Source organism: Numida meleagris, chromosome 17 (assembly GCF_002078875.1).
Source record: "Numida meleagris isolate 19003 breed g44 Domestic line chromosome 17, NumMel1.0, whole genome shotgun sequence".
Taxonomy (NCBI): domain Eukaryota; kingdom Metazoa; phylum Chordata; class Aves; order Galliformes; family Numididae; genus Numida; species Numida meleagris.
In genome coordinates, this window is record NC_034425.1 from 4,289,997 (window position 1) to 4,312,989 (window position 22,993).

Below are 22,993 nucleotides of genomic sequence, written 5' to 3' on the forward strand. Positions count from 1 at the left end.
GTTGTCTAAAAAAATTATCAAATTGAAGTTACACTTCTTATTGTCAGCTTGTCTGTTATTTTTCTTTTAAATATTGGTGCACCAAAATGTAACCATTAGGTAAATTTAATGATAGTGAAATGAAGAGACATTAGGAGAAAGCTCAGGGCTGTATTAATGTTTTCTCAGCCTCTGTCTTGTTCAGATTTGCCAGGCAAGGTGGGAGCAACACCCCTGCCACCCTCTGGACCTCTCCAGCCCCTTCCCAGGGCACCTGCTTTTTTTCTCCTTAAACCAGGGCTAGCTAGATGGATGGAGGGATGGAGCATGCACGCAATGCCCAAATCCTACCTACTGCAGAGCACCCAGCAGGTCCCACCTGAGATCCATAAGCAATCAGGGGTCCCTAGGGCTGCTGCTCCATTGAAAGCCACATCCAGAAGGGCTGTGTTTTCTCTCTGCCTTCCCAGCAGCTCCTGGCCTTGCCAGAGGTAGTGGCTATCCACGTTGAGTGCCAGCCCTTGCCTCTGTGCTACACTTTGGCTCTCAGGTTGGTCTGCTGGGTTTTTTTTTTTGTTTGTTTGTTTGTTTTTCATTCTGCGTCTTAGAATGTGGCTGTTTTCTTGTTTCTGCAGCTTGGCTTCAGGAGTTGGAATGCACCATCTGCATCCTCTAGATGCTCAGATTCAATGGAGAGTGCATTTAGCATGATTTGAAGTAAATATACAATATATTTTGGTAGCATATCCTTATAAATACAGCTGTTGTATAGTACAATTAATTCTAACTTGCAAAACTGCTTTTAGATGTTGTGAATAGTTATAGATGTAGCATTATAGACTAGAAAGCATGTTGTACAGCTATTCTGCTTTAACCAGGGGCTTTCACCGAAAGAAACACAATAATAAAAATGCATGAGTAGGCTTATTGAACATGAAAGAGGCCAGGACCTCCACACAAAGCCAAATTCCCCCATTTTGGGAGTAGCTTAGAATGTGCCAGGCAGGCATCAAGATGCTCCCCCTGTCCTTCCCTTCTGATTCCCCAGTATATCACTGAAAGACAGGATGCTGAACTTATCTCTATCCTGGGCGTAACAGGTGTTCAGATGGCTGAGTAGGCAAATGTTACGGTTTTGGTACCTATGAATTACTTATAATAGGCATTCTCCTACTGAGTGTGCATCAACGAAGAGAGTTCATCTAGAGAGCGAGGAAGATCGCTGGAGGAAGTAACAGGCTGCCGAGTGGGCTGTCGTGATACTAAAAGTAGACTAGGTGGCAGCAGAAGCCATGGAACGGAAGACTGAACACTTCATTAGTTGAGATGGGCGTGTATATGTTAATTATCTGGTGAAGGAATTATGAATATGTACTACCTGTGGAGATATGACGAGCTCTGAATCATGCAATCATAGAAGTGCTCATGGCGGAACTAACCCCAGTGCTTCCGGCGCCGCTAAGAAAGAATACCTGCTTAACGCTAACAGCACTTCGCTGTTAAGTTTCTTGGTTTCATTTCTTTGAATCAAGCACCACCTTGAGATGAAAAACTAAATAGAGAAAGCTACTGCCACCAGGGTGCCATTTTTTCCCTTTGGCCTCTGAAGTATCTGGCCCTGCCCACTTATTGCCAGCAGTACCTTCAAGTAGAAGCATATTTTGGAGGCAATGTTGTAATATAGTAGACGTTTTATTCAGGAAAAAAGAGACCGAAAGAGAAAAAATTACATTAAAAAATTTAAATGAACGTTTCACCCTTTAAAATGAGCTGATTCTGGCGTGCATACTGTGGAGGGTGGGGGGAAAAAAGTTATCAAAAAAATGTTACTAAAAATCCCAATTGGTGTTTTCTATGTTTAGGATTAAGGAAATCAGAAATAACATTGCAAAACAAATGTTACAATGAGCAACTGTAACTTGTAAGGACAGCTGTTGGAATGACTGCAGGATGGTTTTAATTCTTCCCATAGTATTAGAAAACACTGTTTCTAATATGTTTATAGCTTGGTCTAAATTTATACTCATTAACAAAAGACTGAACTCTTCCTTTTTTTTTTTTTTTCTTTTTTGTCACAAATAAAAGCATTTATTTTGCACGTGGAAGCTTTTTTTTTTTTTCTTCTGATATTGCCTGGAGGACCGAAGACCACATCCGTTCGGAAATTGGCGGACTGATGACTATAAATTTTGGAGGACTGGCGGCGCAGAGCGGTTAAAGCAAAGAGACGACACTACCGCGTTTTAAACGCATGCGTGTTACTGCCTGGAGGACCGGAGACCATAGACGCCGGCGGCGCAGAGAGGCTAGGGCGAGGAGGCGCGTGCGCAGTAGCGATTGGAGGTGTGGCGGCGCAGACCACGGAGCGCGATGGGAAGGGCAGATAGGAGCCAAACCGGTCTGGGGACGCCACCCGCGCTCCCCAGCAACGCCCCCGTTGCTAAGGAAGTGAGGTCACACAGTATGGCGGCTCCCCAGCAACGCCACAGGCAGCGCGCCCCGCCCCCGTTGCTAAGGAAGTGAGGTCACGCAGTATGGCCGCTCTGGGCCGGAGTTGCTGAGGGGTCGGTTTTGTGGGGAATCCACGTCCATCCTTCTCGGGAGTTACGGGGGCGGTGTCGCCCGCCTCGCCAGTACCGAGCGGTGGGACTGAGGCCGCGATGGCACCGGGAACGGAGGGGCTGTGAGACAGAAGAGCGCGGGCCTGCAGGGTGGGCAGGGCGACAGAACCGGGTCGCGGCCGAAGCGAGCTGCCGCCATGGAGCTGAGGGTTGGGAACAGGTACCGGCTGGGCCGGAAGATCGGGAGCGGCTCCTTCGGCGATATTTACCTGGGTAAGGAGGGGGGCTCGCTGGGGACGTACCTGGGGGGCGGCTGTGGAGAACGGCCGGGCCGGGCCGGGGTGGGCGCCGCTTTCCTGCCCGTTCCCGGCCCGCAGGGAGCGACCCATGGGGCCTCGCCTCACCCTGAGGGAGCTCAGGGAGCTCTGCCCGCCAGGAAATGGCCACTGGTGCGTGGTGCCTCTCTGCCAGCATAGCGTGATGTTTCTTAACCGTCTTGTCCTAATTTAGGCAGTGTGGATGTCAGGACTCCTGGATTATTTGGCTGCCTCTTGACGTTGTTGTTTGGTGACCTTGGATGTCGTTATTTGTCTTGCCTATAAAAGGGGAGAAGGTTTGGGGAAAGAAACACGAGCATCAGCATTAAGTATCACTGCAGTGCACTGAGGAAAATCGCTGTCACAGGGATGCTGCTTTCTCCTACAAGGCCTAAAAAAAAAATCACAACTAAGGGGATGACAAGTTAAAAAAAAAAAAAAAGATGCAGCAAATCCTTCAAAAAATCAGCGTAGTTCAGCTATCCCTTTGCTTGAATGCTGCCCTTGTTTCTTAAGGCATATAGCTTATTTTGCTGCTGCCATTTCTGTGTGGCTTCAAGTTTGTGGGAGAGGGCCGCCTTTACCTGCTGGTTTATGGAGCTCTCTGTCGTGATGGTTACGATTACAACTATGACAGCAGGCAGGGTGAGTACACCAAGTTCTGAAAATGTGTGCATTTAAGATAGTCAAGGTATTCTACAAACTCTCAAACTGTAAGAAATGGGTTAAATGTACATGATTAATTTTTATAGATGTAGATATTTATGCTGCCACATAGAAATGAATATTTGGCTTTTGAAAATCGAGGTAACTTGGGAAAGTAGATCAAATAACTGGAGGGGAGGAACTTGCAGGCATTAAAGTAGGTTAAATTCACATGCCTGGAGAGTGGAAACATCCCTAGCTCACGTACATGGTATATTTGGTGGTGTACACAGTACAGAAGTGTGGTTTTCTTCTAGGCAGCGATAGCTTTTGTGTTGCAGTGCATAGTTGGCCTCCTGGAATAATTTCTTACCTAAAGCTGCTTGATGATGGGTAATGAAGCAGTGGTTATCCATAATATAGATCATGTGCTTGATGAAAAATCCATGTTTCCAGCCAAAGGCGTGTGATTGTCTAGAGGTAGAGGATATGGTTCGTCCTCTCCATAATGCTTGTGTAAAAGAATGAAGTCTGCTGTGAGAGAGAAGGTGGTAACACTTACGCAAAATCTTCGTGAGCAACCATTGCTGTTTTAAGGCAGCAGTTAAAATCTGAAGAATCTTGCGGTGATTTGAGCTGTTCCTACTTAAGATTTGACTGCTGGAAATTAAATTGCGAGGAGTACAGTTTTAAAGTGCAAGTCAAATAAAGGTATACTTTGTAATCCAAGTTAACTGCTGAGCAGAAGCTAGGCAGCCCGCTTCTTGCTCTTCCATTTATGGAAGCTGGCTTGGAAATGATTTCGTCTGTCACTTTTCTCTCTATGTATACACCCCACATCAGGAAGGCTTTTTCAGGTGACAGTAGTTCTCTCTTTATTTTTACAACTTCTTGTGCAGGAATTCCTAATCCTCGGATGTCGTCCTTTTCATTCCTAAGTACTCAGTGTGGATTTACAATTAGCTCTTACTGCAAGCATAGTGCGTGCCTCAAATTTTGTTCTTCTTATCCTTAAGTAGTCAGTGTGGATTCATAATTACATCTTCCTGCAAATGGGATTCCTGAGCCATCAGCCAGCAGAGAATTATTTGCCTTAAAGATCCAGCTAATGGCATGATTATCTGTTTCCAAGGGAAAATGCTGTGTCAAGAACTTAAATATTGTGGTCTTTTGTGGAGGATGGTTTGGTTTGCCAGCCGCTGCGTGGCAAAACAGAGGCTTTCAAAATCTGTGCTCCTGGTGATAATGAAACGTGTTTAACAACAAAAAGGCTCTGCTCGGTGGTTTGGGCGGTGCAGTAAGAGATAGCTGCATAAAATTTACTTCTCATATTATTTCAGAGAGAGTGATTGGTTTAGTTAAGTGCAATCACCTTCTGATAGCTCTCAGTATATTTGTAAACTTCCATCTGTTTTGTGCTTGGGAAAGGAGTATCTTCTTCTTCCAGTTTCCAATTGCTTTATGTTTTCTTGAATCCGGCTGCAGGGCGGTGAAGGCATTCTGAACAGCAGAGGGGAGGAGCTGTCTTTCTTTCTCTTTCAGCGAGAGAACCCTTGGAATATGGAGCCAACAACTCAGCTGTTATTGTCATCGTTCTGTCATACGCTGTCCTGAGCTCCCTGGTACCTCAGGAATTCTGGAATTCGGACAGCCCCCTCGCTTAGTGTACCAGGGTCTGTAGCTTGGAATTCTGAGATGCAAGGTGCTATGGTAAAGGACCATAAACAATTTTAAGAAAATAAAAGTTAAGAATTTAGCCTACCTCTGTCTTCTCAAGTTCCTGTCCAGAGGAAAGAATAGCATGGATTCCCAGATATCTTAAGTAGTAGAAAAGATGGGTGATGTACAGGAAAAGAATCAGAGGAAGCATCTGTGTTTTGCTCCATCCACAAGGTCAAAAAGGTACAAGTCATGAAGGCATTGTAGTTACTGTGTTTTCATGATTTTTTTCACTACGTCTCTTTTCTTAGAGGTGATCTTTGTGTTGTAAACTAATTAATCTCCAAGGTTTTCCTTGTGGCAGAGGATTTTGCAATTCCAGCTTGGAATTTTGCTATTTAAAGTAAAATGCTTCCATAACTCTAGACTTGTTAATTTTACCTCATTACCGTGCCTCATCTCATTGTACTCCTTGCTGCTACTTCTTAATTATTGACTTAATACTGCTAATTATTGTTACATTTTCCTTAAAGGAAACTAATCTTTTTGCTGTTGCAGAAGTATCTCAGAAATGTTGTGCCATGGTTAATGTGAAGAAGGAGCTGAGCATTCAGAGTTGCATTACTGAGAAGAATGATTTGTGTTTGCATCCCCTGCGAGACTCAAATATTTGGATTACATTATTTTTAACACAAAATACTTAAAGGAGAGGGTGTATATGGAAGTGAAGTCTTGGCTAAGGATCTTAGCCATCACAGGCGATGTAGGCCTCTTGGGAAGAGCAAACATCCTAAGAAATGATCTACAATGTCAAGACCATGATTTGTTGAGCAGCGATGAGCAGAGCTTGATAGAGAATACCACAGGTCTTGATTTTCCTTTCTGCAGGCCTTGCCCTGATCAAGCAGAGATGCCTATGGCTGTCTGTGTGCCAAGTGTGCCTTTGAGTACCCTCTGGCAGCAGTTTGTGGTTGTTTGGGGTCTGCTTATTGAATGGCAGGGAAGAACTGTCTGAAGAAGCTTGTGTGGTTGGTTCTTGCACTAAGCCTGTGACGCCGGGTTCTGTTGGGGTGCAGGGCGCCTTGTGACAAGACGAGGAGCGTTCTTGCAAAGGGTCTTAACGTTTTGACTTCAGCAGACAGAAATCCATGGGGGCTCTTGGAGATTCAGACTCCTTCATGTTCTTTGTTTCCTCAAAGACCAGAGGAAAAGGTGGAGCAGACGTGGGAGAGATTTCAGTGGGAACTTTCATTACTTATCAAGAAGGTTATAGGTGTCGTTCATACCCAGCAAGCGCTCAAGAGCACGTGAAGTAGTTCCAGTATTAAATAAACTTGCCTTCATCCTTAGGTAATGGATCTGCCAGTGTTATCCCAATTAATCGTGCTGATGGTGAACAAGAAATGAAAGTGCCATGGCATAGAGCTGAATCTTTGCATATATGAGTTAAATGTTGCTTTAAAGGTAGAAATGGAGGGTAGAGAGAAACGCTTGGTTACCACAGTTTGAGTTTTGTGGCAGTGTGTTACAGCCGGTGTTACTCAGTGTGATTGTGAATGAATCTGAGGCTGGATGGAATACTGAGGAAACATAGCTGGAAAATAGTATGAATATATTTATATTGGTAATAGTAATTGCAAACTGCAGGACTGGGAAGATGTCAGTGTCAAATGACGTGCCAGGGAAACAGCGGAGGAAATTCAGTGCACGCCACTGAAATCTGTGGTGTGAGGTGTTAGCCTGTCTTTGTATCCACGAGATGATAAAGCTCTGAAGTTGCTCTTTAATCCCAAGAAGATTTTGCAATTGTAGTAGCTCTGCAAATATATTAGCTTAGTGACAGTCAAAGAAAGTGTATGGGAAAAATGTAGGTGAGCAGAAAAAAATGATAATCATGCATTCATTTCTTAGTCATGATGTGTGACCCTCAGAATGGGCACTGCTGAGCTGGAAACCATGAAAATGAGTGAAACAAGGAATAAATAGGATAGTAACAATGACTTACTGAAGAATGAGGAGGGGTTTCGGGCACTTATGTGATATGAGAAAGTAAAATACTGCAGAAGTCTATGAAGTCCTGAATGTCATAGAGAGAGCGTGTATAGTGTGATCACTTATTGCCTTTGCAAACAAAAAGCAGAGCTCTAGGGAAGCTTTTGGAAATGGGGATAAGAGCAAAGAGCAGGTGATGGACTTGGTGTGATCCTAAGCTATGAGGCAGTGCAGCAGGGAGCCACGTTCTGCAAGCTGAGGGTCAGCTGTATGGCTAAGATGTGTCACACACAAACATTCTGAACCCTGTTTCTTGTAGCTCTTAGGCAGCGTTGCTGTGTGACTCTGGCTTTTCTTGACTTGCTGCCATTTTTTAAGAACGTGAGTTGTTGCCTGTGGATATTTTAACTTCAGAAGTGATGAAGTAAGCCAGTTTCAGTCCCTTGTTTCCTGAAACAACGATTCCATGAGTTGGTAGGTGTATTTGCCACACTTAAAATGAATATTCATTCGGAGCACCACAGACTGGGAGTGGAGGGACTCCCCTCAAGACGTGTGTGTTTTGTTTTGTTTTTTTTATAGGATAGCAGACATTGTTTCCCTGAGCTACAATATCTACAGTGCTATTCCCTTAAGCTGCAAATCTGCAGTGACTTTATCTCTGAATCTTTGCCATTGAAAATTAGCTTGTTGTTGCTTGTTTTGTTTCAGTCTCGATGAAGGAAATGCGTCCTAAAAATATTTTTTTACCAATGTTTTAAATTTCTCTCGTTTTAGGAACTGATATTGCTGCCGGAGAGGAGGTTGCAATTAAGTTGGAATGCGTGAAAACCAAACATCCTCAGCTTCACATCGAGAGTAAAATCTACAAAATGATGCAGGGTGGAGGCAAGCAAACTTTCCTTCTTCAGAAATTGAGTTGGTTGTTTTTTTTTTCAGTTAGTATTTGATGTAGCTGCCACCTGTAAGTATTTAATGGTTGAGAGCTCCTTGGGAAGTGGGAAAGGTGGAAGAGTAGGTGAGGAGCAGTGCCTCAGTTCTTAATTGAGATAGGGTTTAACCTGGTTTGCTCTGATATAGGAGCACAATTCTAAACTTAGTAAATTCAGGATAATTTTTTCTTTCATGTGCTAGCATTCCTTCATCTGAGGTACTTCCTTGCAGTAGATGTTCTGAGACATAATGGCATTAGTAGTAGAGAGCAGGAGTGAAGTAACTGTGGTATTTACCCTAGCCCACCAGGAGAAATCATCCATGTTTGAGAATTCTGCAAGTGTAAAAGTCTCATTGCAGCCTGCATGTAACCTGAATCCCTTTCAGAGAGCAAAATAGTTCCTGTATGGGTTTGCAAAGGCCACGTTGGCTTCTTCTCAGAATGAACAGTGCAGGGGTAGGTGGCAGAAGGTTAAGTAACGGTCCAAATAAGGATTCTTCTGTGAAAAGAATTTAGGAAAAATACGTGCAGTAAATAAGAGTGAAAGTTCTAAATGAGTTAATTACAAGCTAGGTGGTTATAAGCTGGATGATCTTTAGGGTCCCTTCCAACCCAAGCCATTCTGTGATTCTAGAAGTGTTTCTATACCACTTCATTTCTAAAATGCATATGGTTAAACTCAAAGAAAAGATCATTGAAATTCTGCGTGTGGTTGTCTGCATGTTTAATTCAAGACATCTGAGCATTTTTTCAGTTTTATGTGGAGTAATTTTCCCAAGTTTTTCCATAAAGTAAAGCTGACTTCAGTTTTCCATCCAGATGGATAGATGTATAACGTGTCTCCTGAACAAGGCTATCTTGGTAGGGATTCACCAAACAACAAATGTCGTAGAACTGGAGGGGAAGGCAAGAGCATGAAGTGAGGGTGAAAACGCATTCCAAATTGTAACGGAGAAGAGAGGTATTTTACACTGATTTTGTAGGCTTTCAAACTAATAATTTGATTTCTAAAACCTTTTCTAGCAATAAAACTCAGTGGTTTGTCAGTGTCTTTATTTTCAGGCTTCCAGTTTTCTCCTTATTGCTGTTTTGGAGACTACGTGAATGTTTATGCATCCAAAGCACTTAAGGTTGAAGTCCAGCAAAACCAGTGGCTGCTTTCAAGTTGAAAGCAAAACACAAAGACTGGGAGGTGACTGGGCAAGAAGGCAGCTATTTTTAGATCTCTTGTGCTCCAGTTTTATATTGGTCCAGCTATGAAGTGATCAAACACTTAATTTCAAAATGCCTGAAAGCATCATAAAATATTAAGGGTCACTGTAAATACAAACACTGACGGTAATGACACTTAGGATTCATCTAAAGAGCCTTGCAGATTTGTGTGTATGAGCTCTTTAAATCAAAATATTCTACTGGATAAGCTGTTTCCTTTGTTCCAGTGGGTATCCCCACTATCAAGTGGTGTGGTGCTGAAGGGGACTACAATGTCATGGTGATGGAGCTGCTGGGACCGAGTCTTGAAGATCTCTTCAATTTTTGTTCAAGGAAGTTTAGTCTCAAGACAGTCTTGTTACTTGCTGACCAAATGGTAGGAAACTGCGTTGTTGTTCGTGGCTGTGAAGTACATTAAGCAAGTTAAAATTTCTTGAGTGACCGTGGCCAACTGTATTTTATTTAACTTTTTGGTTGTTTATTTAGAGGTGAATAGGATGTGTCATGAGGGGGGAGGGGGGAACCTCAAAATGAGTTTTGTTAAATATATAATAATATAAAATGTTATGTTGAAAGTGGTTACAGAGTTTTAATTTGGTTTTAAGACTGGATCTGAGCAGTTTGCAAGCCTGATGTTACGCTGCTCAAATATGAAGGAGGATTTTAGAAACAAATGTGAAATAGGCACAGGGACAGAGCTGGAGGGAAGGTGTATCTGTTGTTTTCTAAATTCTCTTTAATGCCCTTTTCCAATAAAATCTAGTTTATCACTAAGGCAGTGTTGCTAGTGTTTTTCTAAGAGTATGACTGAGGTCTCAATTGTTTTTTGTCCTCTGTATTTAGATTAGTCGGATTGAATATATTCACTCTAAGAATTTCATCCACCGAGATGTGAAGCCAGATAACTTCTTAATGGGCCTGGGGAAGAAAGGCAATCTTGTCTACATCATAGACTTTGGGTTAGCGAAGAAGTATCGGGATGCTCGAACTCACCAGCATATCCCATATCGTGAAAATAAAAACTTAACAGGAACTGCCCGTTACGCATCCATCAACACGCACCTTGGAATCGGTGAGCTGGGAAAAGCACTGACTAGAACCTCCAGAAGTGCTGATGCACGTGCTGTTAGTGCAAGCAGATGCTGCTTTTTGGGGGCATAGAAGACAGCCCCTGTTCCTGGCACTAATGACACAGAATGCTTGGGCTCGTGCCTCTTGGTGGGGTGGGGTTCGGTTTGTAATTCTAAGGAACTAACACATTTCTTTAATGATTGCAAGGGTGATAGGTTTTTTTCTAGTACTGGGCGAGTTTAACACGGACGTAGTAACTCTCATCTATCTGTTGTGTTTCTAAGGATTTTTGACACATTATTACTCAGTCTTTTGTTTTTTCCACTAGATAATGAAACCTAATGAGTCCACTTTTTTATGCTGTTGTAGAGCAATCTCGCAGAGATGACTTGGAGTCCTTGGGCTATGTACTGATGTATTTTAACCTGGGCTCCCTCCCCTGGCAGGGACTGAAAGCAGCAACAAAGAGGCAGAAATACGAACGTATCAGTGAAAAGAAAATGTCTACACCCATTGAGGTTTTGTGTAAAGGATATCCTTGTAAGTTGCTCTTCTGTGGCACTAGGCCCACGTATTCATTTTCTAGTGGTGTGTTTTTTATATTTAAGCTGTCTGGCTCCTCTGTCAGAATGTGTTTGAAGCATATTGACAGTCTTCTTGACTTTTTTTCTTACAATTGGGCATGCTCATGGTAACAGCACTGTGCTTTCAAGACTGGGATTGTTGTGTTCATAGACTGTTTCTACTTAGCCTCTGTCTTTGCTAGTAAGCAATCATTGTGGTGCTCTTGAGTTTGAAGGATGGCATGGTGTGTGTGATCTGCGCTGTGTTGTGTGTGCATGCAGAGATACTGGCTGGATGACTCTTAACAGCCAAATAACTTTTTGAGAAACTGCCCATCTCTTTGTGTGTGGATATTCTTCCTTGGATTAACCAGATTGTACGGTCAGTTGCACCCATTGCAGTTGTTTTGTTCAGGAATTGTCATTCCAAGGTCATCCACTTTGGCCTGACAGTGGCCAGTATTTGTGAGTGGCATAAGAACCCCTCCAACTCCTGGCATCGTCCCTCAAAGCTGTGTTCCTCAATTTGGTATTTACACCATAGCCATAATTAAGAATTTCTGATCCATGCAGAATAATAACTTCGTTCTAAAACTTTTTAACGTATTAGTTACCCTCGTTGAACATTGTTCATGTTTCATGGAATGGTCTCTATCTGTTCTTTCCTTACCCTGTGCTTTGTCAGCTAAGTATGATAACAAGAACTGCAGCTTTTGTTAGGGTTGTATGAAAGCTTATTTTCTTTTTGCTTTTCAGAAGTCATATCATGCATGTTCCTTTACTCTTTAACTATTTCTTTCCTCTGGGGTTAACAGACAGAAGAGCAGTCAACTTTTCTTGTGCTGTTTGCTAGAATTCCTTACATAGCGTGAATTCTTAATACATCATTTTAGCTGGAAAGGCTTGAAGTCAAAAGTTGGTAGATTGACACTGATGTCAGGAGCACTGAATTCACTACAGTGTTGTTTTTCTGCATAGCTGGTATTTTAGCAAAGAAATGCTATTCCGTGTCCTGCAGTACATTAAGTTTAAATACATGCAGAGCAAAGAAAGGCAAATAAATCTTTTTGCTGAAATGAAGTTTTAAACCTCTTTTTCTTCTTCCTCTCCACTCTCCCCCTATAGTACTCAGTCCTCCCTGCTGTTGACAAATGGAGCCTTTGCCTAATCTGTGATAGGCAAATAATTTTCATTTCAGGCCATACTTGGCAGAGGGGATATAGTGTTGCGTTCAGTCGATGTCTAGTATTAAGTCAGTATTCTTATGTTTGGGAGATTCTGTGTTTTTTTTTTTATGATTCTGAATTATAAAAAGCAAATGTGAAGCTGAAGGAGAAAAACAGGCTTTCTTTTATTACAGCTGAATTTGCCACGTACTTGAATTTCTGCCGTTCTCTTCGTTTTGATGACAAACCTGACTATTCTTATCTAAGGCAGTTATTCAGAAACCTCTTCCACCGACAAGGCTTCTCCTATGACTACGTGTTTGACTGGAACATGCTGAAATTTGTGAGTAGCTGGCATGGCTTTCTGAAACAATTTTTTGTAATGGAATTTTTTTATTACACTGTCAGTTGTGAGTTATTAACATAAGAGTGTTTTGTCCAAGGAGGTTTATTGTCTTAAAAATGGGAGAGTGGGAGGGGGGAATTCGGGAAAAGCAGGACATACAGGAGGCTTTAGATTTGGGATTTAATGACAAAGTTGCAGTTATGGGGTTATCAGTGTAGGAGGCTTCTTAAGGTACTTCCTTTGAGGCAGTTGCCACATTGGGTGGCTGAATTCTTGTTTTCTCCCATCTTGATCTTTAGCACAGGACACATGCAACAGTTTAGGAAGCATCCAGCTGCCATAACAGTATGTGTGTATATTAGCAATTTGAAGACTATCCCAGAAATTGCACGAACTCTATGATAGTTCTCAGGAAATTTTAAACATTGATACCCTATCAAACTTCTTCAAACTTCGGTTCTTTATTTTCAATATTTATCCAAATGCATAGTTGTAAGCTCAATAATCCCTTAAGTTGTTCACTAGTCCTGACCCGTAGGGTGCAAGCAGAGGGGCTGAAGATGCTGAACGTGAAAGGAGGGAACGAGAGGAGCGGCTGAGACATACCCGGAATCCAGCTGTGCGTGGATTACCCTCCACTGCTTCTGGCAGGCTGAGGGGGACACAAGATGTAGCTCCCCCTACTCCTCTTACCCCAGCTTCACATGCTGGTAAGTAAGCAAGTAGCTGGGCAGATGCACCTCACAGACTGCTCTCGTTTGGAGTTTGTTCCTGGTCATTGGAATTGGAAAATAAAATAAGGCCACCTGAGTATTTGTTTGAGTGAATCAGCGTTTGGTTTTTTTTTTTGTTTGCCCGATTGTTTTGTTTTTCCCTTTTAACTTTTCCATTGGTTGAAGGTAATTACGCACGCTCATTACCTGCCAACTGCTAGTTAGAGATATCTGAATATAAGATGAGGGCCTTGATTTTCCTGGTTTGATCTTGTGGAATTTACGTGTGCAAACGGTGTCATTCTTCCGGTGACTGCGTTTTTACTGCATTTCTCATTATGAAAATTCTAATGCAGTTTTTCTCGCAGCCAACACGTCTCCTCGACCGGTGTCTGGTATGGAACGAGAAAGAAAAGTGAGTATGAGGTTGCACCGCGGTGCCCCAGTCAATGTCTCCTCGTCTGACTTAACGGGCCGACAAGATACCTCTCGCATGTCAACTTCACAGGTAAGAAAATAATTCTTGTGTCATGGGACAATGGGTGTCGTTTGGTAAAGTTAAGTTGCCAGGTGAACTTACCAAGTAATAGTTGTGATTTCACACTGATTTTTCAGACCGTGTTGACTCGGATAAATACTTGAAATTTGGCCTGAATGTTTGTGATGTTGGTGTAGGTTCCTGTCATTTTTTGTTTTTATAGTTTTATGCAACAAGCATGAAATTCTCAAAGTAAAAAGGAGTCATTGGTGTATGTATCATGCAAAAAAAAAAAAAGAAAATTTACCCTAAATTACAGGTCCTCCAGTTGGTGAGAGTCATGTTTCCAAATGAATAGAGCAGAGATTATTGGTGCAGAATGGATAGTAAGTGATCGGTAAAAAAAAAAAAGAAGAGAGCAGAGATCAAGAAATGCTGTAGTGCAGTACTTTAATTCCAAGCAGATAAGAAGCCACATCCATGAATGATTGGGAGGTGGCAGTAGGTTTGGTTGGAGAAGATGGCAGGAGCATGAACGATGCAGTGATTCAGAGCTGTAGTCTGCTCTGAAATCATCCTCATTGGTCATGATGACTTAGCGAAGGGATTTCAAGATCTTCTTTTTAAGATTGGCAGATAATATTTAAATATATTTTAGGTCTTTGTGCTGTTGCTGAAACATTCTTTTTTTTTTTTTTAAGGTATTAACATAGACTTATCGTAAATAATTATTAACCTAGCTTTGTGTAATTTCCCTTCAGCCTTACCTTGCACAACACTGGTGCACTGCAACATTGCTGGGGGAGCAGAATGTTAGGAGGGCTGGTGCAGGTGCCTACAGGTTTTCAATTCGTTCCTCAGCTTTGTGCTGGAGATCTAACTACATCATTTTTGTTGTGGATTGATATTATTCCTTGCTGATGGAGCTATTAATATAAGGAAATTCCATTCCTTTTCTCTTTTAGGTGAAGATGAGGTGGGTATCTCTAGTGAAGACTGGGGGGACAAGGTTATTTTTTGTGCATTAATGCTACATTGTGGCCTGCAGTAAAAATGGAAAAGAGTTAGGACAGTGGAAGGATTATGGAATCGGGTAAAATATAAATGTGTAGCTGACTTCATTCTCTTTCTGGGAATAAAGTGAAGGCGTATGAGATGGAATGAGTTTGCAAAAAGAATGCAAAGATGATGAATACTCATATTGAAGAAGTTTTTCTTCTTTAATCGATTTCAAAGTGCTTTTAGGAAAGAAGGAAACTTCCTTCCCTCAGCTGTATAATGGGGATAGAAACAGGCCAAAAACCAAATGAGAAATTAGAAACCGTAAAACTATTTCAGTGCTATAAAACATATCCACATCAAAGGGCTCCATGTATAGCTGGTGCCATGTATCCCTTTAGCAGCGGGTCTGGCTTTAGCTGTTGTTCAAGATCTTGAACTTCAAGATGTCAGTAATTTGGATTAGAGTAGTGCTACTTTGGATTTCTAGAAAAATAGCCCCGTGAGATTCAGATCCTTGGGTTGTAGTGCAGATAATTTTAAGATGCCAGAATCACAGCAATGTAGGGGCTGGAAGGGACCTCTGGAGATTGTCTCGTCTGGATGACTTGGTTGCTTGAATTATGTGTGCAGTAATTTGTGCCCTCATTCAAGCAGTTAAAGGCTGAGTTGGATTGGTAAACCAATTGTGCTATAACAATAGTGGAGTGAGGTTTTGGGCGTTAGTTGAATGAAGAGTTGGACTTCGTAGTTGCACAAATGTTTGTGCTTGCACAAGGAGTGAACGGTGCAGGAGCAGAAATGACTGGATGAAAGTAGTATGCAGGTGAGGCTTTGTGTTGGCTTTGGTGGCAGTTCTTGCCAACATAAAGTTACTGGAGTACAATTCCTGCCGCCAGAAATGGTCACTTTGAAGTATTTTAAGGCAGAGATTTGTAAAAAGTACAAAATTGGGAGGGCAGAACTGTGCATACTTAAGTTCTAATTATCTATACAGGAGCATGGCAAAATATGGATCTGGAGTTTTGGGGAAGCAGCACTGCAGTTCTGGGCTCCTTGGCACAAGAGAGGTTGACATTGTGGAGAAGCAAGGTCAGTGAAGGGCCAAAAAGATGAGTAATTGTCTAAAATAGGAGCAGAGGCTGAGAGCACTGGATTCATTTAGTCTAGAGAAGGAAAGGCTCAGGGTAGATAAACATAAAATATGTGTAAAAACTTGGTAAGTCCATGTAGAAAAGGTGCAGCCTGGCTCTTTTTGGTGTTCTCTAGTGAACAGATGAGCAGCAGTGGGGACAGAGTAAAATAAAATTCAATTTAAACACAAAAAAGACTTTCACTATGACAACGATCGAGCACTGGAACAGGTTCACCTAAGAGGTTGTGGAGTCTGTCTTCAGAAATATTCAGATCCCAATTGGACCATGTCCTGAGCAGCCTGCTCTGTCTGACTGTGCTGTGGGCAGTGTAGTTGGGCTAGATGATCTCTAGAGGTCCCTTCTGACCTTGGCTATTCTGTCAGGTCATGATCCTGAATATTTGCTCAGATGTAAAGATGGTTTCCTAGTGAAGTATGATTGTCTCTGTCATTCTGAGCAAAACTTCAGGTACTTCGTTACCAATCAGGTAAGGGTGTAACAGACATAAGTGTAATTATGTTACTTGGCTGTGATAGGAGATTAAACTAGATTAGTCTGAATGTATCTCGATGTTTTTTTTCTATATTACTGACTTGAAGCTCAGTGTGCACATTGCATTGTTTTTTCTAAACATTGTAAGGTATGAGACATACAGATAGGTTTGCACATGAATTTTGATTCTGCCTCATTTGTCAAGTAAGCATACTCTTGAGATTGTGTAGCAATCCGGATGGGTTTTTTGAGTAATCTTTAAATTGCCAGCTATATAATTTGTTGTGTAATCACACTTTTCTGTACCCGCCCTTAATCACTCTGCTCCAAGCATGGAGTCACTCCAAGTATGGAATTTGAGTTCTTTACAATAGCAGCCTACCTAGTCTGGTTCTTCTCTGAGTTTGTTACATTTTATCATTCATCGCCTGTCATTTTCCCTTAGTCCTTATCAAGGCAGTGAACAGCTGCTGGTCTCCATTTGTGGTGGTTGAATAACAGTATGCAACCAGAGTATAACTTTCATAGGCCTATCAGATTGAGAAGGCAAGAGAGACTGACTTCAATTTTACTTCATAGTTCTTAGCCTTGAGTTCATCAGAGGAAATTCACTGTTCCTTTTTGTAGCTCTCACTTGAGCCATCTTGCCTTCTGTAGACTAAACTGCAAGTCTTTACAGCTTCTTCTCCTCCTGTTTTCATAACATTAAGGTAGTTCTTCCATAGTCAAAATTTATCTCTGGATGTTAACCAGTTTACAAAAGTAGACCATGGATTTCCCATTATCTTTATGCCTTGTTCTTAGGCAAAACCTGCAGTATCCAACTTGCATGGCAAGGCTATTAAGGACAATTTTGATTGAGTAGGTGAAAAGAATATTAAAAAAGAAAAGTATTCTATATCTTATCAGGAAAACAGTAGAGAACAGCAACTATTTGTCCGTGCATGTTTTCAGATATGTTAGCTTCCTTTTGGAGTCTTGAGAAAATATGCTACCAGTGTTCCTTTTTCTGGAAGTGTTTAGACCATACTCCAGGTAGAAAATGACTTCTAAACTTTGTTGTCAAGATTCACAGATGTCTTGGGTCAAAATCTAGATGTGTTGTTATTTAGAACTGGATTAATTAGTTTCGTTCTGTTACTTGGATAGTTTGGTAAGGCAACACTGCATCTATAATCTCATCACCCAGAGGAAGGGCTACTGCTTGTTGAACTCTGGGTGATGGGAACGTGCAGATGTTACTCACTGAAGTGGTGGTGGTGAAGATGACTCCATGGTTTTATCTATCCTACTTTTCTTTTTTTCCCAAACTGAGTTTTAAATCAGTTTGGGCTGAAACTGAACACAAAGGTTGGGAATGTAGATGATGCAAACCAAACTTCCATTACAAAAAAATAGGTCTTGTCAGAGAAATTTGACACTTGTGGAAAGCCAGTGGTTGGTAAGGATAGCAAAATGGGCGTTAAACATATTCCACCTCCTAGACATTGTACCTGGATCATCCCCGTTAAAACTGCTAGCACTTCATAGCACTAATTAAAAGGAGCTTATTCAAATAGCAACTAGCACATCTCCAAAAGGCTTCATGAAGCTTAGTGTTCCCAGTGAAGTGAGAAATCCTGCAACACATGCTATTCATACTTTTATTGATGATATGAGAGTGAAAGCAATGGTTCAGAAAGTGCAGGTTTTTCAGAGGGTTTGGTGGTGGTAAGTGGTGGTGAGAGCTGGGCAGTCACATAAAGCCTATCAAATAAAATAAATAAGGCAGGACTCCAAAGTCTGATCAGGATCAAGGAGTGGAGCCTGTTGTCTCATGTGGGGACTGCATCTGTGATAGGCAATGACTGAGGAGGCTTCAGGTCAATGCTGCGAAGGTCAATGTGATGTCATAATGAAAGGGTGTAATTTCATCCTTGCACATCATATATATATATACATACACACACATAATGCAGTGATCAACAGGAATAGGAAAGTTTTCTTCATGGCATTAATGAGATGGGCACTGGAATATTGTCTAGCTCAGTTTTCAGTATCTTGAACTGCTGAAAAGCTGAAAGTAAACAGAAGAGCTGTGAAAATTGTGCTTGGGAAAACATGCTGTACACTGAGGTTTCACACTGGTGTCTTCTAGTTCTAGTCTGGAGGATGAGAGATCATCTGGATTTAGGTGAAGTAGAATATTAGCAACAACAGTTAGGAGCTTTATGTATATTTTCTGCATAAACTTCTTGTTCTGTTGCTCAAAGTTAAATTACTCATGTTTAGGGAACAGCAATGCAGAGGTCTAAGCAAAGATGGCCACTGAAACAACCTCTAAAACACACAGAGGATCATCTGTTCCCTTTGTATTTGCAAAAAAAAAAAAAAAAAGAACTGAATTCCTTTCCAGGTGGCATATTCAGAGCTAAAGCAAACCAAAATTACTAGTCTCAGTGCAGTGTTGTGATAGGAGCTGGGCAGAAGATAGCACCAGCTGTTTAAAGATTCTTGTACTCTTAAGCTGTATGAACAAATTGTTCACTAAGTCTCCTATATGTAGTTGGTTCTTAAACATAAAGAGACTTAGGAATCCTCATGCCCTTCTTCACTATAAACACTGCTTTGAATCAGTTCTGTCAGTCCAGACTGCACAGACTGCATCACAAAAGCATGAGTATGCAGTGATCACCCCAAGAGTCTGGTTGCAGGTGAGTAGCCTTCATTTCCATTCACAAGAGGTTTGGTCCTGTAAGAGCCTACTTCAGCTGGACTGCTCATGGTGCACAGTAAGTTGCTTGATATTATTATTTTATTTTTTTTCTCCTGAATATGGCATGTTCAGCACCTGACAGTCAAAGCTGTTACAACTCCTGCTGGTAATAGATGTATCTCTCCTAATCTGGAAGAAGAAATTGGAGTGCTGCCCAAAGAAATATTTGAACAAGTCTCTTTGAAAAGAGAGGTTTTTAGAAAACCGTAGCCACCAATGGCATTGAAAAACTGAAGTGTTGTGCCACTTCACTGGGAAGAAGCAACATATTTCCAATGCCTTTGCAATTTCCATCTCCTCATGAGCAAATCTTTCTCCATACATGCATCTTAGTAGGCATCAGACTCTGCGTGGTTCTTCTGATCGTATCAGCTTTCTCTGAAGGCTGATGATTTGTTCATTTACATATCTCTTAATATGATAGAAATGTCTGATAGAAATCTGAAGTCAGAGCTCTTCGAAAGATACGTTTGCAACTGGCGCTTTAGGTTGGATATTTGTAGACATCTTTATATATCGGGGCAGTGGAACCGTTACAAATTGCTGTCTTTTCCCCTACCTCAGAATAGCATTCCTTTCGAACACCATGGCAAGTAGCTGCTCGTCTCCTTTCGTTGGAAGGCAGCACAGGGTGAGTCCTTCTCATTAGACACCAAAGCTTTGGCTGGGGTGGGGAAAAGCGTTTGGAAACATCAGTCTTTGCTTCTTCTCCTCGCTTCTCATAGCTGAGCTGTGCCTTCCAGTCAGATGCTTGATGCAGCCTTGTTTTTTTTCTCTAAAGGTAAAAATAAATGTCCTTCCAAAAGTTGAATTACTGCTGCTGTTCCGTTTCAATTTTTCAGCAGAATTGACCAAAATAGTGGCTTGAAGGGTCCGTAAAATCACTCAAGCATCAGCACTAAAATAATCAGCTCTAAAATTGAGATGGTTTAGAATCATGTGTCTTTCCAGGAACGTTCATGCAGCAGTGTACATCTATTCAAAAACACATCAGCGTCAGATCTGCAAAAGCAAAACGCTTGTGTGAAGAATCAATTAACTGTATTACTCAAAGGTTATGTCTTGTCATTAATGGAATGTTCTGCTACAGAAGTATCGATGTTTTATATTCCTCTCCATTCCTTAAGAGCTGACATGTTTAAAAATGGTCAGACACTAATGAGAATAGTTTGAGTCTTGAGCATCTCAAGGGCAGGCAGAATTGGGTTTGGGTACTTAGAACTCCTTTCCACTGTTCAGCATAGAAGTTTCTGCCTCGCTGTGTGCAACTTTCAGCTTTTTAGTCCATTCTGCTTTTGGCAATTACAGATTTCATCACAGAAATAACAAGTTTCAGTTAGAATCTGAACTTTGATAGCTGAAGGATGCTTTCCTAAGTATTTCAAGACCTTCTTCTTTGCTTTGCTTCTTGTTTTAAAAAAAAAAAAAATAGACCGTGAGATTTTTCTGTTCCTTAATGAATTCTGTTGTATAACTCCATCTGCTGCCTCACTTCTTTCCTAAGGCCGAAGCTTGCACTAATCCTGTATCTCTAGTTGCCGAAGAATCCTGCTGTTCTCTTGTTTTTTCCTCCCGCTTTGTGTGCTTGGCTGACTGTGCACAGGCTGCTTCTGAAGCTGTTTGAACATTAAAAGATCCAGCTGTAAATTGCAGCTTAACACGCAGAATTCCGAATTATCGGACCTCATTTGAAAAATAAAAAATTGTTGTTCAAAAACAAACCAACCAAAAAAAGCAAACATTCAGCTTTGCCTTGACAAACCTGTGTGGGAGAAGTCCAGATTCTGTTCTGCTTAGGGCTGTGTCTGCATTGTTTGGCCTTCACTGTATGTGTTACTATTTGCAGCTGCTTACAACTGAAAGTAATACTGATTAACAATTCAGCCATTTAGATCTGTCTTGCTTCTTAAATTGCAGTGATGTGTGGTTGCTTTTCACTTTCACAGCACAAGTGTTATTGCAATAATATTACACTGTTACTGAAATAGGTCACGCTGAAGTAATCTGCAGTGTGTTAACACGACGCTCCACGACAGATGAAAAGCTATTGAGAATATATATGTATATATACTTTTTTTTTTACCCTCTGGGATTTTTTTCCAAGCTTTACTATTCGTTTAGTCTGTTTCTGCACATCGGTAGTGTTCTCATCTGGTTTGATCTTTCTTCTGTGCATGCTTATGTTCTGTTATCTTCAAAACATCTCCCCTGGCTGGAAAGGTAACTTCTCCATGTTAACCTCTAATAAAGGAGGAAAATGCAGGGGACTTCGTGTAGCTAAAGGTGGGTGCAAAACACCATGTAGTTCACTGGGTTATTAATTCACGTTCTCACTTTTCACACCAAGTGATTTGAAAATACATTGAGAGCCACTTTATGTTAACTGGAAGGATTTGTGTGCTGATGTTGTCTTGTTTTTGGCTTTGGTAGATTCCTGCTCGGGTAACTACCGGTGTTCTCCAGTCCACTGTGCACCGATGAAAATTTATTTTGCCATGGAGGGCAGATAATGCATGGCTGATCTCCTATGTTATCAATGGCTTTACTAGCAAAAATACCCTGAACTAGAGTGGAAACAATACGACTGGAGTTCTCCATGTGACTTAAAAGGCACTTGGAGGAACATGGACAGACTCCAGCAGCTGCCATTACAGGACACTTGCCAGAAACCCAGTGACCTTAAGAGAACCCTGTGGTAACAGGGCTGGAAAAGAAAGATGGTTTACAGAGTTGACCGTCTGTTACTGGATGGCCATTTCAGTTTTCCCTCCACAGGCGGCAGACTTTACCCCCTTTTTATTATTCCACTGTAACTATAAATCTTTTACTTGGTTTAAGAAAGTTTTTTGTATCATTTTGCTAAAATTATTGGCTTAATTCTCTGTAAAGAACTCTTGCTTTTCTCTGGTTTAAAAATGTAGAATACAAGCAATCCTAAACTAAAGACAATGACTTGAAATTTCTTGTTTAAAAAAAAAAAAAAAAAAGAATTGGTTTGGCAGGGAGCATGTAAATGAATCCAAGTCATCTGATTGTATTGAAACCATTCACTTATTTGTATCGTCTCATTCTGACTGAGAAGGTTTTCTCACATTTTTAAAGCTGTTAAGAGTTTTACTTTACTGTTCGATGTCTTCATTCACGCTTACCATTTACCTTCCTGTGTAACACAGAGGAATTCTTAATGTTCTTTTGCATAAAAGAGAATGGAATGCTCCGCAGGAGAGCCTAAGTGTTGGAGAAATGGTGAAAATCAATTTCTGCTGTTGTTGTTAGACTGTGAAGAACAAAGTGAAAGACACTGGTGTTTCAATGGATGGTTTCAAATCCTGTTTTTACTGGTACCATTTTGTTTCCTGCACTCTGGGGTGGGTTGGGTTGGAGGGTATTGCAGGTGGACAATGCATGTTGCCACTTTGGTGAATGAATGTCTCATTTAGCATCTCGGTGTTCAAAAAAGAAAACCAGACATATTTTTGATTCAGACCTTCTGTTTCATGCCAAGGCTCAAAATAGGAATTAAAGCATTCTTGCTGTGAAATCCTGAGGATTTTTAGAACTCAGGTGCGTACCATATTTAATTCCAAACTGTATTCAACCTGAGTGTTTCTAGAATCATTAGCTAGGAATGGATGGCTTTTTCAGTTGTCCAGAAAACTGTTGCAGGTGTTGTTAGCAAATGTCCTTATTAAATATGAGAAATGCTTTATATTATTGCCACTGTAAACAGTCTGATAATGCAAAAATAGGTATTTTGTCCAAGTAGTGCTTGAAACAGTACCCAAAGTACTCTTCATACCATTATTACAGGAGTAGTGAGAGGTTCCATGTTGGGAATGAGAGTACACGTACGAGGTTTTTTTAACAGTTATTTATTTCAGGAAATTCTTCCCTGCTTAAAACCTGAACTGTCAAAGGCTTGCTGGCCTTCCAAGTTTTAGGAAGAGTAATTTTTATTGTTCAAAAGTTTGAAAA

General features: G+C 41.2%; 1 protein-coding gene across 3 annotated transcripts; it reads left to right on the forward strand.

Moving 5' to 3' along the window:
- Nucleotides 430-22,333, forward strand: CSNK1D (casein kinase 1 delta). Of its 3 annotated transcripts, XM_021414842.1 has the most exons (10): nt 2,475-2,813; nt 7,931-8,041; nt 9,527-9,675; nt 10,143-10,371; nt 10,740-10,910; nt 12,294-12,442; nt 12,984-13,155; nt 13,527-13,666; nt 19,583-19,649; nt 21,449-22,235. In XM_021414842.1, exons 1-9 carry the CDS (start codon nt 2,738-2,740, stop codon nt 19,613-19,615), a joined length of 1,230 nt encoding a protein of 409 aa, XP_021270517.1. In that variant the 5' UTR covers nt 2,475-2,737; the 3' UTR covers nt 19,616-19,649; nt 21,449-22,235. The 3 variants fall into 3 exon arrangements, with proteins under 3 accessions (XP_021270518.1, XP_021270516.1, XP_021270517.1); XM_021414843.1 differs by lacking the exons at nt 2,475-2,813; nt 19,583-19,649 and adding an exon at nt 430-529 and having other exon boundaries at nt 21,449-22,333; XM_021414841.1 differs by lacking the exon at nt 19,583-19,649 and having other exon boundaries at nt 2,473-2,813; nt 21,449-22,333.